General features: G+C 49.2%; 1 protein-coding gene across 3 annotated transcripts in view; it reads left to right on the plus strand.

The window, feature by feature from the left end:
• The window catches only part of MLLT1 (MLLT1 super elongation complex subunit), a 132,531-nt gene that overhangs the window by 57,794 nt on the left and 61,472 nt on the right, over positions 1-13,265 (plus strand). For 2 of the 3 annotated variants that reach the window (XM_057540591.1, XM_057540592.1), the window contains exon 1: positions 9,977-10,177. The exons of the other annotated variant lie outside the window; for it this stretch is intronic. In XM_057540591.1, the coding sequence (XP_057396574.1) occupies positions 10,166-10,177 (12 nt within the window). In that variant the 5' untranslated portion in view covers positions 9,977-10,165. Of the gene's footprint in view, positions 1-9,976; positions 10,178-13,265 lie in introns of those variants that run through there. 3 annotated transcript variants of the gene reach the window in all.

Raw genomic sequence — 13,265 nt, forward strand, 5'->3', positions numbered from 1 at the left:
CTGCCTCTGAAATTCAAGGACCTTGTCTGTAAAACATTCCTTCCTTCCTGGGATTTCTGTGTAGATAAAACAAGATAACATATAAAGTGCTTAGCATGGAGTCTGCAAACATCCATCCATCTACTCATTCTTTAATTTAGCCATCCATTCATCCCTCCATCCATCTTTTGAACTGTCCATTGAACTATCCATCTAGCTATCCTTTAATTTACTCATCCACTAATTTATTCCTTCATTTGTCCATCCTTTTATCTGTTATCTATCTTTTTTATCTACCGCTTATTCGTTAATGTATCATCCATTCATTGAACCATCCACGTATCCATCTACTCATCCATCCATATATTTATTTTTCATCCTTCCATCATCCATTACTCATTATCCTTCCACCCATCCATGTATCCAACTGTTAACGATCCATCCATCCATCTATATTTAGCCATCCATTTATATTCATTTATCCTTCTTTCTAACCATTTGTTTAATTATTTATCCATCCATTCATCCATCCATCCACATTTAGCCATCTATTTATTCATTTATCCATCCAAATCATTCAATCATCCCTCCATTCATCTATTTTCCCACCTGTTCATTCATTCATTCAGTCAGTCATTCATCTCTTCAACAAATATATACTGAGTTCCTACGATATGTTTGACACTAGTCCTTGGGGATATATGACAACAAAGACATGCAAAGTCCCTCCCCTAATGAGGAGACATACATTAGATAAATAAAAAGACACATAACCAAGGCACTGATGGGTGCTGCAAAAAAGATAAAGCACGGTGATGTTCTCAAGACCATGGGGTGGGGGAGTAGCCATTTCAAATGGATGATCAGCGGGGAGTGCACTTTCCAGCTGAGCCCTCAATAACAAGGAAGCCAGCCATTCCAAGAGCTGGGCAAGACCATTCTGGGCAGAGGAAATGGCAAGTGTGAAACTCTTGGGGTGGGAGTGAAGTGGAACAACAGAAAGGAAGCTGTTGTTGGAGCTTAGTAAATGAGAGAGAGTTCAGAGTAAGAGGTTCTTAACCTGGGGGGCCGGGATGGATTTCGTATCCATGAACCACTTGACGTTCTCTGCAGAAGATGGGTTTCTGGGCATGTTATCTAAGTCCCTGGATTGCATCGCTCCAAAAGGAGAAGAAGCAAGACCATCTGGCCTGCTGGAGAGATGGGGACATTGGAAGGAGAGGGGCCCCTCATATTTACATGTCCATGACACACAGCATTGAACCTAATAACCCTCGACTCCCCTCCAGATAGACAAGAATAGTCTCATTTTATAGATGTGGCTCAGAGAGGGCAAGCAACTTGCCCAGGCCCCCACAGCCTGGACCTGAACCAGGACTGTCCTTCCCCCAAATTCCTTGCTCCACAGTGAGTTAGAAGAAAGACTGTATTTGGATCTCAGGTCTCCTGCTTCTGGGTCTTTCTGACTTTCTTGTTCTAGAAACCAGAAGTTCTTCACCTATGGCCTCAGGATGGATTGTGGTGGGAGGAGGGGGTGGAGACGGTGGGAGTTTCTACAGACTTGTGAATTGTCTGCAAAATGTTGTGTCCTGGTGTTTCTGGTGGGGAGAGCAGCTGTGCTTCCATGATATTCTCTAAAGGGCATCTGACACTCTGATAGTTAAGAATCTCAATTCAGAATCTCCTGGGGGCAGGCAGATAGAAAAGCATCTGCTTCCTACTCCTCTTGCCTCTATCCCTAAATGCATGGGCATGATTTGTCCCCAGCTTCTGTCTCCTGGCCCCTGCTGACCCCTCCTTACAGCCTCCTCTTGGGGCATGGAGGCAGTGGGTAGGTAGGAAGGAGGTCTAGGTACTCATCCAGTGTGTAATTCTAACTAACCATGGGACCTTGGCAAGTCCCAGTCTCCATCATGGAGGACTCTGGGTGGCAAAGGACAAAATGTTCAACTCTAGCTGGCTGGAATGACAAAAGGATAATCAGCATATATACCTTTGAAGTTAGCCTGCTGCAGGTATGGCTGGATCTAGGCTTCAAATGATGTCACCAGGGCCAGGTTCCCTCCATCCCTCTGGTCTGCCTCATGGGTAGGAGGTGGCTGCCAGCAGCATTAGGCTTCTAGCCTTCCAAGTAGAAAAGTATACACTAAAGCTCCAAGAGCACATGAAAAGATGCTCAACATCATTAATCATTAGCGAAATGCAAATCAAAGCCACAAATATCATTTCACACCCACTAAGTTGGCCATAATATTTTTTAAAGGCAGTAGATAAGTGCTGATGAGAACATGGAGAAATTGGAACCCTTGTGATTTGCTGGTAGGAACGTAAAATGGTACCGCTGTGGTGGAAAAGAGTTTACTGGTTCCTTAACAAGTTAAACATGGAATCACCATGTGATCCATCAGTTCCGCTCCTAGACATATACCCCAAAGAACTGAAAACAGGTATTCAAACAAATATGTGTACAGAAATGTTCATAGCAGCACTATTGATAAGAACCAAAAGGTGGAAACAACCTAAATGTCCATCGATGGATAAACAAAAGTGGTGCATCCATACAATGGAATATTATTCCTCCTTAAAAAGGAATGACGCTCTGACACATGATACAATATGTATGAAGCTTGAAAATATTACACTCAGTGAAAATCCAGACAGTAAAGGCACATATTCTATGATTTCACTTATATGAAATGTCTAGAACAGGCAAATCCACATAAGGGCAAAAGCAGATTAATGGTTGCTAGGGGCTGAGAGGAGGGAATGGGGAGTGACTACTAATGGGTATAGGGTTTCCTTTTTGGGGTGAAGAATATGTCTTGGAAAACTAGATAGAAGTGATGGTTACACAACACTGGGAAGGTTCTAGATGCCCCTGAATCATACGCTGTAATATGGTTCATGGTTAGTTTTACGTTATGTGAATTTTACCTCAATTAAAATTTAAGAAAGCTCCCAGAGTCACTCTTGGCTGGTGTTAGGTCATGCCCTCTTGCACCCACCTCCACCGATCCCAGTAGCGAGAAGGATGCAGCCCTTTGAGTGGCCAGAATTGGGCATGTGCTTCCTCTGTGGAGGGTGGGAAGCCTCACTCTGTGAGTCTGATTGGGGGGAAGAGGGAGCAAGTGGGGGTCGAAGTCCTCTCTTAAGCTTGTCATGAGTTGGCATCCTCCCAGAAGGGCTGCCATTTTAAAATTCACACAAAGGAGACTTACAGGCTCATACTGGAGGGAGCCCTCAGATCAGAGACTGTTGCCAGAAAATAAAAAAGGGAGAATGATACTAGGAGGGAGAACGCAAATGTCCAGTGTAGTGCCCTTTTCTGGGGAAATGCCTTGTTGCATATAGTTTTGGTCTGCTCCAAAACCATGCATGGCTCCCCACTGCCTATGGGATAAGAGACAAGTGCCTCAGTGTGACATTCAAGCTCTGCTCTGAGTTGAAGTTAATCTGGGGTAGGTCTCCAACACCCCACTAGGCTCTGCTCCAGCTTGGTCTTATTCGATACTGCTATGAGTGGCTGTGTGTACATTTGTGGCTGGCAGAAAACGGGAAGGTACAGGAAACGTGCTGAAGGCCAGAAAGAGGGTTCCAAAAAAAGTCTCCGAGGGCTGAACCATCTACAAGGTGAAAGGTAGGGGAATTAATACCAAGTCCTCCCTTTGGGTGCAAATAAACTGGACCACTAGAGGGCGATAGAAACCTAATATAGCAGTTCAGTTACAGACCGGAAGCTAGACTCCCCAGGTCCAAAATGTTACTTTCTAGCTGTGGGACTTGTGCCTGGATTTCACTGTTTGTAACATCGGGATAACATGTATCAATCATGCATTCTGCCAAATGCTCAAATTACTATTTGCTTTTTGTTTCTTAAGATCTACTCCCTTTGCTCACACTGATGGATTTAAACAGGAAACATTGGGTCACTTCCAGAAGTCATTTGTCATAGATCAAAAATAACCATAAAACTAGATACAGTAACAACAAAAAGTGTTATTAACTGCAGCTCAGTGATTTTTTTTTTTTTTTTTTTTTTTTTTTGGCTGCGTTGGGTCTTCCTTGCTGCGCGTGGGCTTTTTCTCTAGTGGCGGCCAGCGGGGGCTACTCTTCCTTGCGGTGCCCGGGCTTCTCATTGCGGTGGCTTCTCTTGTTGCCGAGCACAGGCTAGGCACGCGGGCTTCAGTAGTTGCAGCACGTGGGCTCAGTAGTTGTGGCACTTGGGCCCTAGAGTGCATGGGCTTCAGTAGTTGTGGCGCACGGGCTTAGTTGCTCCGCGGCATGTGGGATCTTCCTGGACCAGGGATCAAACCTGTGTCCCCTGCATTGGCAGGTGGATTCTTAACCCCTGCGCCACCAGGGAAGTCCCATTAACTGCAGCTCAGTGATTCTTAACCCAGTCTGCACATGAGAATCCCCAGCTGATTTTTAAAAAATTTTTTATCGAATTATAGTTGATTTGCAATGTTGTGTTAATTTCTGCTGTACAGCAAAGTGATTCATTTATACATATATATATATACATTCTTTTAGAAGTTCTTTTCCACGATGGTTTATAACAGGATATTGAATATAGTCCCCTGTGCCATATAGTAGGACCATGTTGTTTACGCAGCTGATTTTAAAGAAATGTCAGGGGCAGGGTGGAGATACAGATAACAAACTAGTGGTTACCAGAGGGAAGAGGGGTGGTGGGAGGGCCAAAACTGGTGAAGGGGATAAAGAGGTACCAACTACTAGGTATAAAAAAAAAAGTTACAAGGATGTAACGTACAGCACAGAGAATATAGCCAATATTTTGCCATAACCTTATATGAAGTATAATCTATAAAAATATTGAATCACTATGTTGTACATCTGAAACTAATATAATATTGTAAGTCAACTATACCCCAATTTAAAGTCTATACTCCAGACTGATGAAACCAGAATCTCTGAAGGTGGGCCTCGGGCACTGGTATTTTTTGAAGCTCCTTGAGAGACATCAATGAACAGGCAGGCAGGGCCCTGTACCAGGTAAGTCACCTGTCCCAGGGTCTGAACTCTTGGTCTGTTCTCTTGTCATTAGGAAGATAAGAGGGTGGCAGAGAGGAATTTAAGAGATGTGAACACCAAGCCAAGACTTTCTTCTTGAAGGAATTAGAAAGACTAGAAGAGAAATCATCAGGAGCTAACCTTCTCACGATGTGATTGGCTATTATTTCATGTCATGCAACAGACATATTTTTTGAGCAGCTACTATGTACCAGGCAGTGTGTTCAGGGTAGGGAGCAGAGTGAACAACGGGGAGATAGGGGAGGTCTGTGCCTCCCTGTCCCCCTCATCTGTGACCTTGTAGATATTTATACAGACTTTGGGCTTTACTTTATTTAACAGCAAATTAAATAAAGTTTATTACTATCATCTATAATTACCCAGGACCTGGTCTTCAGACACTGGAGTTAATAACTGTGGAGGATGGTATATTTTCAGGAATGGCTGCAACCCCATCTCCCATTCCACATGTTCTTCTTACAATGTGACCTTTATGCTCCTCTGTGAAGGAGCCCTTGAATGTGGGTGGGCTTAGTCTATGGTGGAAGTGACTCCATGTGACTTCTGAAGCTAGTTCATCCAAGGCAATGCAGCTATCGCCTGATTTCCTTGGGACGCTGACGCTTGGAAGCCAGCCACCATGCTGTGAGGAAGCCCAAGCCACCCTGTGGAGGAGCCCACATGGGGAAGAACCAATAGCTGGCACCAACTTGCTGGTGTGGTGAGTGAGCTGTGTGGGAGAGATTCTTCGGCCTCAGTAAGTTCACATCATGAGGGGCACAGAGAAGCCGTTTCTGCCAAGTCCTGCCTGAATTGCAGATGCTTGTAACATCGGGATAACGTGTATCAATCATGCATTCTGCCAAATGCTCAAACTACCATTTGCTTTATGTTCTTCTTTAAATCTACTCCCTTTGCTCATACTGCAGTAAATAGGAAACATTGTGTCACTTCCAGAAGTCATTTGCCATGGATCAAAAATAACCACAAAACTAGATACAGTAACAACAAAAAGCGTTATTAACTTCAGCTCGGTGATTCTCAACCCAGTCTGCACATGAGAATGCCCAGCTGAACTTAAAAAAAGGGGGGAGGGGGAGGGGGCCCTGTCTTACTCCAGACTGATGAAACCAGAATCTCTGAAGGTCCAACAACTGGGTCCCAACAATAAATGATTAGTGTTGTTCTAAGTCACTCAGTTTAGGGTGATTTGTTATATAGCAAATGACAACCAGAGCAATATTGTGCACAATGCCACCTTCTAACTTACTATCTAAACATTCTTCATTCCTCCGAAAGAAATCAGAATTCACCTTCCATGCAATTCAAGTCTCAGTTTCAATCTCCTCCCCCCCCCCCCACCACCAGGAAGTCTTCCCTGATATCCTTATTCAGCAAACGTGTACAGATGCTTTTGTGTGGGAGGCTGCTAGTAGGCACTAAGTTAAGACACAGGGTGGCAGATATGTAGCTCTGGACTCTCGGTGGGTCCCTGGCTCTGCCATACACTCAGCATGGGACTTTGGGTAACTCACCTCCTCTGAGCCTCAGTTTCCTCACCTGTGAAATGGGGGCAACAACACTTACCTCTTACAATTGTCAGGATGAAATGAGTTTAAAATTCATCCTCTGGAGCTTGTGTACAGCAGGTGTTGGCTAGGACATGGCCATACTAACGACAAAATGAAGCAGCCTTCTGTTTACCTCCAGAGGAAGGAAAAGAGTGGTTCAGTTTTAGGCAAAGGATACATTTTTAACATTTTTACTTTTTATTATAGAAATGTCCCACATGCAGAAAAGTATAGAGACCAGTTTAATGAAATCCCATATGCCCATCACTTAGATTGAACAATTCTTAACATTTGCCATATTTGCATTGTCTAGTTTTTAAATTAATGTATTTTAAAGGCGATTAGCCTGGTGGCATTTCACCCCTATGCAGCTTTAAAAAATAAGGCCATTTTCCTACGCAACCATAATTCCATGATCACACCTAACAAAATACAAGTTTAAACATAATCCAATATAATTCAAGTTCAAATGTCCCCAGTTGACACAGCTGGTTTGTTCAAAGCCAAGATCCAATGAGGTACCCAACATTGCATTTGGTTGTGACACCATCCCTTTGAACTCTGGGCGGTCCTCATTTCTTTCCTCCCATCCTGTTGACTCCAGAAAGCCAGGCTGTTGAGAGTTCCGCCTTCTGGATTTGTCTGATTGCTTCTCATAGTGTCATCTGCCATGTGCCTCTATCCTTTGTGTTTCTTCTGTAAACTGGAACTAGAGGTGTGATTCAAGTTAAACTTTTGGGGCATGAACACTTTTTTGGTGCTGTGTATTTCCCATTGCACCTAGTAGGAACTTGTCATCTGCTTGTCCCACTGCCCTGCTGCTAAAAGTCACTGAACAAAGGTGGCAACGGTATGATGCTTCCATTGGAAAGTTATTTTTTCCCTCTTTGCATCTAGCAGGCAATCTATGAGGAGATCATTGGTGGACATGATACTATCCAGTCTCCCATGAACCTTTCAGTCAATCGTTTTAGCATCCATTGACGACTCGTCTGCGATGATTAGTTCATTAGGGGTTTCAAAACAGTGATTCTTCTGTCATCCCTTTAACATTATTTGTTGGCATTTTTCTGCAAAAAGGGCTTTCTTCCCTCATCAGCTGGAGCTGATTTCATGCTGTAAAGGCTTGGTAAGTGAGGAGTTCATACAACTGTCACCTTCGAAGGTGACAAATGTGCTTTGTTGTTTTAATATCACTATGGACTCATGTATATTTGTATGTTCACAGAGTTAAATGGTCCTTTTTTTATTGTGGTAAAAACACATACAACATAACATTTGCCATTTTAACCGTTTTTAAGTGCACAGTTTTGTGGTATTAAGTACATTCACACTGTTTGGCAACCATCCTCACCATCATCTCCAGAACTTTCTCATCTTCGCAAACTGTAACTCTGTCCCCATGAAACACTGACTCCCCACCCCCTCCCCCAGCCCCTGGCCCCCACCATCTACTTTCTGTCCCTATGAATTTGACTCCTTTAGGGGCCTTATGTGAGTGGAATCAGACAGTATTCGTCCTTTTGTGTCTGGCTTATTTCACTGATGATCTCAAGGATCATCCATGTTGTAGCACATGTCAGAATTGCCTTACTTTTTGAGGCTGAATAATATTCCATCGTATGGATAGACCACATTTTGTTTGTCTGTTCATTCATTGATGGGCACTTGGGTTGTTTCCCCATTATCCTTTCTAATGCTCAAAAAGTTAACACCTGATCTAGTCGGAGCTCCAGGGAGGTAGTTTTGAAAACCCCCAACAATTCAGAATCTAATCTAAGGATAATTTCCAGATAGATGAGTAAGACGGAGGAGGCTGAGTCCCTGAAGCTTTTCTTTGCAACAACTGTAGCTTAAAGGTTCTTCACTGCATGCTTCCTTCAGAGACAAATTGCTGCACCACCCCACCCCCAGCTGGCCACACACCCAGTTTCTGATTCCATAAATCAAGAGAAACCAGAAATTGCATTTCTAACAAAGTTCCCGGAGATGCTGAACCTCCTGGTTCAAGGACCACTTAGAACCACTGATCCACTTACATCCAGTTACAGGATTAAAAAAAAAAAAAAAAATTAAAGTTGTACTCACATTAAAGTTGCTGCTGGGACTTCCCAGGCAGAGCAGTGGTTAAGACTCCGCGCTTCTACTGCCGGCAGCACGGGCTAGGAGAACTAAGATCCCACATGCCACGGCGCGGCCACAGAAAAACAAAACAAAACAAAACAAAAACAAATAAACAAAAATATAGATGGTGATTGGGTATAATTATGAAGAGTATCTAAAAAAAAAGTTGTTATTTTCTCAGCATGACCTCCGCCCTCCCCTCTCCCCCCACGAACCAGCTTGCCCCGCCCTAGATTAAAAAGTACGGTGTTACTATGTATTATGACAGTGATCTGGCCCGCTTCAGAGTTTTTGTCTGGACTTACTTCTATCCCAAAATAACTGATTTTCTGGCGCTGTTCTTCAGCGCAAAGCACGGGCCACACCACCTAATGAATACTTACTTGCCTGACACTTAAATGAGAAGTGGAGGGGGGAAAAAAGCCAAACAAACAAAAAACCCTGATTTCTATTTATAAGAAGGGATTTAAAATAACTGCACAAGGGACCCCAAATCGTAGGTAGAAGTCCTAAGGTCCAAGAGACAAGTGGCTTACAGGATCCTGAAAAAGATGGGGCGATATGTTTACGTTCGATATAAACAGTTTACAAGTCGCGGTATATTATCATGGGTAAATTAAAAAACGGTTTTTGGAGGGATTAGCATGATAAATCTCGTGGATAAAATGAGAACTTCTCGGTTAGGTCAATGCAGCAGATTTTAGATTTGTATCGTTCAGATTACCACGTACTAGCATCACACCGTGATGGTCCCCATTCTATAGACGCAAACTGAGATTCAGGGTAAGAAGGGAGTTGACCATGATACAGATCCAGGATTGGAAAATTAATCTGCAGTTCCAGAGCCCAGGTCTCATTCCATCACACAGCAGCAACACGTGGCCAGGAAACAAAAGTGTCCCTGGGGATTCCTCCCTACCGGGGAGGTTCGGGCCCGGGGGAGGCTCAGCCCCGGGAGGCTCCAGTCACTGGGCAGCGCCCCCTGCGGGCCACAGTGCGCAGGCGCGGCGCTCCCGTCCCGCCTCCGCCCCCGCCCCCCTCCACGTGCGGCGCACACCTCGCGCTCCCCTCTGCGGGGCTCGCCTCGCGCCTCCCTCCCTCCCTCCTCCCGCCCCTCCGGTCCGGGCCTCCCATTGGCTGCGGTCTTCGTCCCTCCGACCGCAGCACGGCAGGCCCCCGCCAGGCCGGAAGTCCCGCCCCACAAGTCGCCGTCCGCATTGTCGACTGGCCTAGGCAGCTGTCAGTCCGGGCAGCGGGCCCGAGTCGGCGGCGGGGGCCCGCAGTCGGTGCGCGACCCGGGTTGGCGGTGGTTTCCGGTTCCGCGGGGCTGGCGGGCGGGCGGCCGGGAGCGGCGGCGGCGGCGGCGCCTGACAGACAATGAGGGCGGCGCGGCGGCGCTGAGCGGCGGCGGCGGCGGCGAGCGACGCGGGGCCCGGGGGCGGGGCGGGGAGCCAGCCATGGACAATCAGGTGAGGAACGGCCGCGCCGCCCCAGCGCAGCCCGCGCCGCCCGCCCGGCTCCCTCCCTCCTTCCCTCTCTCCCTCCCTTACCCGCCCGCCCGGCCGGGCCCGACCCTCCTCGGTCCCGGCCTCCCCGCCCCCGCTCGGCGCCCGCCCGCCCAGCTTTGTGCGCGCCCGCAGCTCCCCGGGCCTTTATGTGGGGCGGGGGCGCCCCTCCCCCATCCGCCACCCCCGCCGGGTCAGAGCGCCTCGGACCCCCCTGGGAACCCCGGTCCCCCGCTGCCCAGAGTCCCCTGGGAAGCCCCTCAGAACCCCGGTCTGGCCCACATCCCCGTGAGACACCCCCGTGATCTCCACTTCAGACCAGAACGCTCTGGGACGCTCCTCGGGACCCCGGCCTGGCCCACCTCCCCCTGGGACGCCCCTTGTGACCCCAGTCCGACCCAGAGCCCCCTGGGACATCCCTCGGGATCCCGGCACACAGGACTGTCCCCGCAGCCCCCCCTGGGGGCCCCTTAGATTCTTCTGATCCGGCCTGTACCTCCTTTCCTGTCTGAATCCAGGGCCAGTCAGTGTCTCCTGCCCCCTCTGGCTCCTTGGCCCTGAATCCTCTGAAACTCCCGGCATTAAACCTTTGCTGGGGTTTGAGTTCCCCACAACTCCTGGGGCGTTGGTCTGCAGCCTTCTCCTTTCTTGAACCCAGGCCCACGCTGACCTCTCTCCCCTCTGGTCCTGCCCTTGCCTCAGCCTGAGCATCTGTTCCTCCTCAAACCCTGGCAGGGTCCCGGCCCTTTTCCCACCAGGACCCAGGCTTGCACTGAGTGGCCCCCTTTTTTGGACCTGGGCTTTCTTCTTCAGATGCCTTTGACCCACCCTGCTGCTCAGCCCCCTCTGCTTTCAGGCCCTGATCACTCTCCCTTGGACCGCAGGGCCCCAAAGGTCTGTCTCTTCACCTCAGACCCTCTTTGACCAGGTCCAGGGACCATTTCTGCTCGGACCTGGAGCCTCCACCCCCTTCAGACACCAGATGCCTCACTCCCCTCAGTTCGGGCCCTCTTTGCCCCTGTGACTCTGATTTACGCTTCCCCACGTTGTCCCCCAGTCCACGTCTCTCTCTGGTTCCTCTAACCACAGTCGTCCTCCCTGCAGAGACCTGCAGTCTCTCCTGAACCCATGTGTCTCTCTCCTTACGTTCAGGGTCACCCACTTCCTCCTAGCATCTCCTAGTCTGATGCCGTGACTTTGACCCACTACCCTCTCCCCCTAGCACACCCCATTTTCTCTGCCTTCCCCAGCATCTTGGAGCCTCCACCGAGAGCCTTGCTGCAAACCTAGGGTGTTCCCCAGCCTCCCTAAACTCTCCCCACGGCCCCTTTCCCTTCTATCTGGAAACCCTGAGCCAGTCCTGGCGAACCCAAGGCTGTTCTCCTCTTCAGTACCCAAGCCCCTTCCCCCTCCCCAAGCCCAGGATCATTGCGACCCCCGACATAGGATCATTTATTTCTTCACCCTCCCCTGCTGCCCCTGTCTTCCAGGGGCTCGAAGCCAGGAGAGGCAGTGTGGGGCAGTGGGGCTGGCAGCTGAAGTCCCCGCCGTTAGTGAGGGCAGGTTGGGGCGTCCCTGGCTGCCGGCGCCACTCAGGCAGCTCTGGCTCGTAAGGTGCTGTGTGGCCATCGGGTTTCAGGGGTGGGGGGCGGCCCCTGCCCATCCCAGCCGCCTGGTGGCCCAGGATCACTGAGGCCTGTGCTTGGGGGCACTCTCTCACCGCGATTTCCTTTCAGCCTTGGTGTTGTACCTCTTTCTTGAGAAGTAAGGAATAGTTCATGACAGCTGTATGGGGGATTTCTGCAGAGCGGTGTGAGTTCATTTCCCTTGAAGGGACAGAGCTCGTTGCCTCTGATCTGTATTGAGTTAAGAAACAAAACAAAATAAACCTTCAGTGTCCACTTTCAAGGAAGCCGGCCCCTGGGGAAGTCTTGCTGGGCACCCTGTGGGCGTAGAGCATGGCTCCTGCCCCTCACCCGCCGCCCCCACCGCCAGGCCCCCCGGAGAGACGTCTCAGGCCCAGGTGTGTCCATTCCCCTTGTGCTATGTGGCGCCCTGGCTGGTTGGGTGGCTGTCATCTGTGTGAGCGGAGCGGTGAGAAGGGGTGGCGTTCTGGGTCGGTGACAGAGGGAGACAGCGGTCCTGCTGGGGGTGCGGGGAGCAGGCGAGCGCCCTGGGCCAAAGAGAGGGACCTCGCCACTGCCCAGCGCGGCAGCAGCTAGCGCTTGGTGGCTATTTAAACTTAAAAGTACGAGAACGAAAAAGTCAGTTCCTCAGTTGCACCACCCACGTTTTAAGTGCCCGGGAACCACCGCTCCTGAGGTTCCAGCCACCTCATTGGGCAGCACGGAGAGGCGACCTTTCCATCAGGGTAGAAGGTTCCACTCGACAGCGCTGGTCTGGATCCTTGCACACGTACTGACAAGTGAAACCGGTCCCAGAGGGAAGCTTGAGCCACCCTGGAGTCTGACTCTCCATCCCTGGCTGTGTTCTCATGCAAATCTGGAAGAGGCCCAGGAGCTCTGTCCCTTCCTTAGGGGGCAGCAGCCCCTGGGGAGGCAGGAGAGAAGAGGCCGGGGAAATGCTGTGAATCCAGCAGAGTCGGCCTTCTCTGCCTCCCCCGTGATGCCCCAAACCTGTGAATGCCTCAGTGTGATGGGAGACAGCGGGGCTCCCCGCCCCCCCACCCCAGGCCCGCTTGCTCTGGGAGACTTTGGTTCTCTTGACCTTCCTGTTGTATTCTCTAGAACTTTCAGGCGCAGCTGAGAAGGGGGATTCTGCATTTGGCTCTGGGCTTCCAGGAAAATGTCATTCTGGTACCCTTTGCCTTGACCACGCCCCCACCTGTTTGATCCCTTGACCTGTAGCCTGTACTTACACGTCTGTCATCTGCGGGATTTGTATTTTTTTAGGGGGGACGTGGTGATGTATTTTGGGGGGGCAGGTCTTTGCTCACGCAGGGGTCATGGCTGGGAGGCATGTGATTTATCTCCAAGGATGGTGGGGAAGGAATGGGCGTAGTTACAGACTGAGCAGATGCTGAAAAGATGGA

The sequence above is a fragment of the Balaenoptera acutorostrata genome, chromosome 2, assembly GCF_949987535.1.
Source record: "Balaenoptera acutorostrata chromosome 2, mBalAcu1.1, whole genome shotgun sequence".
NCBI classification, from domain to species: domain Eukaryota; kingdom Metazoa; phylum Chordata; class Mammalia; order Artiodactyla; family Balaenopteridae; genus Balaenoptera; species Balaenoptera acutorostrata.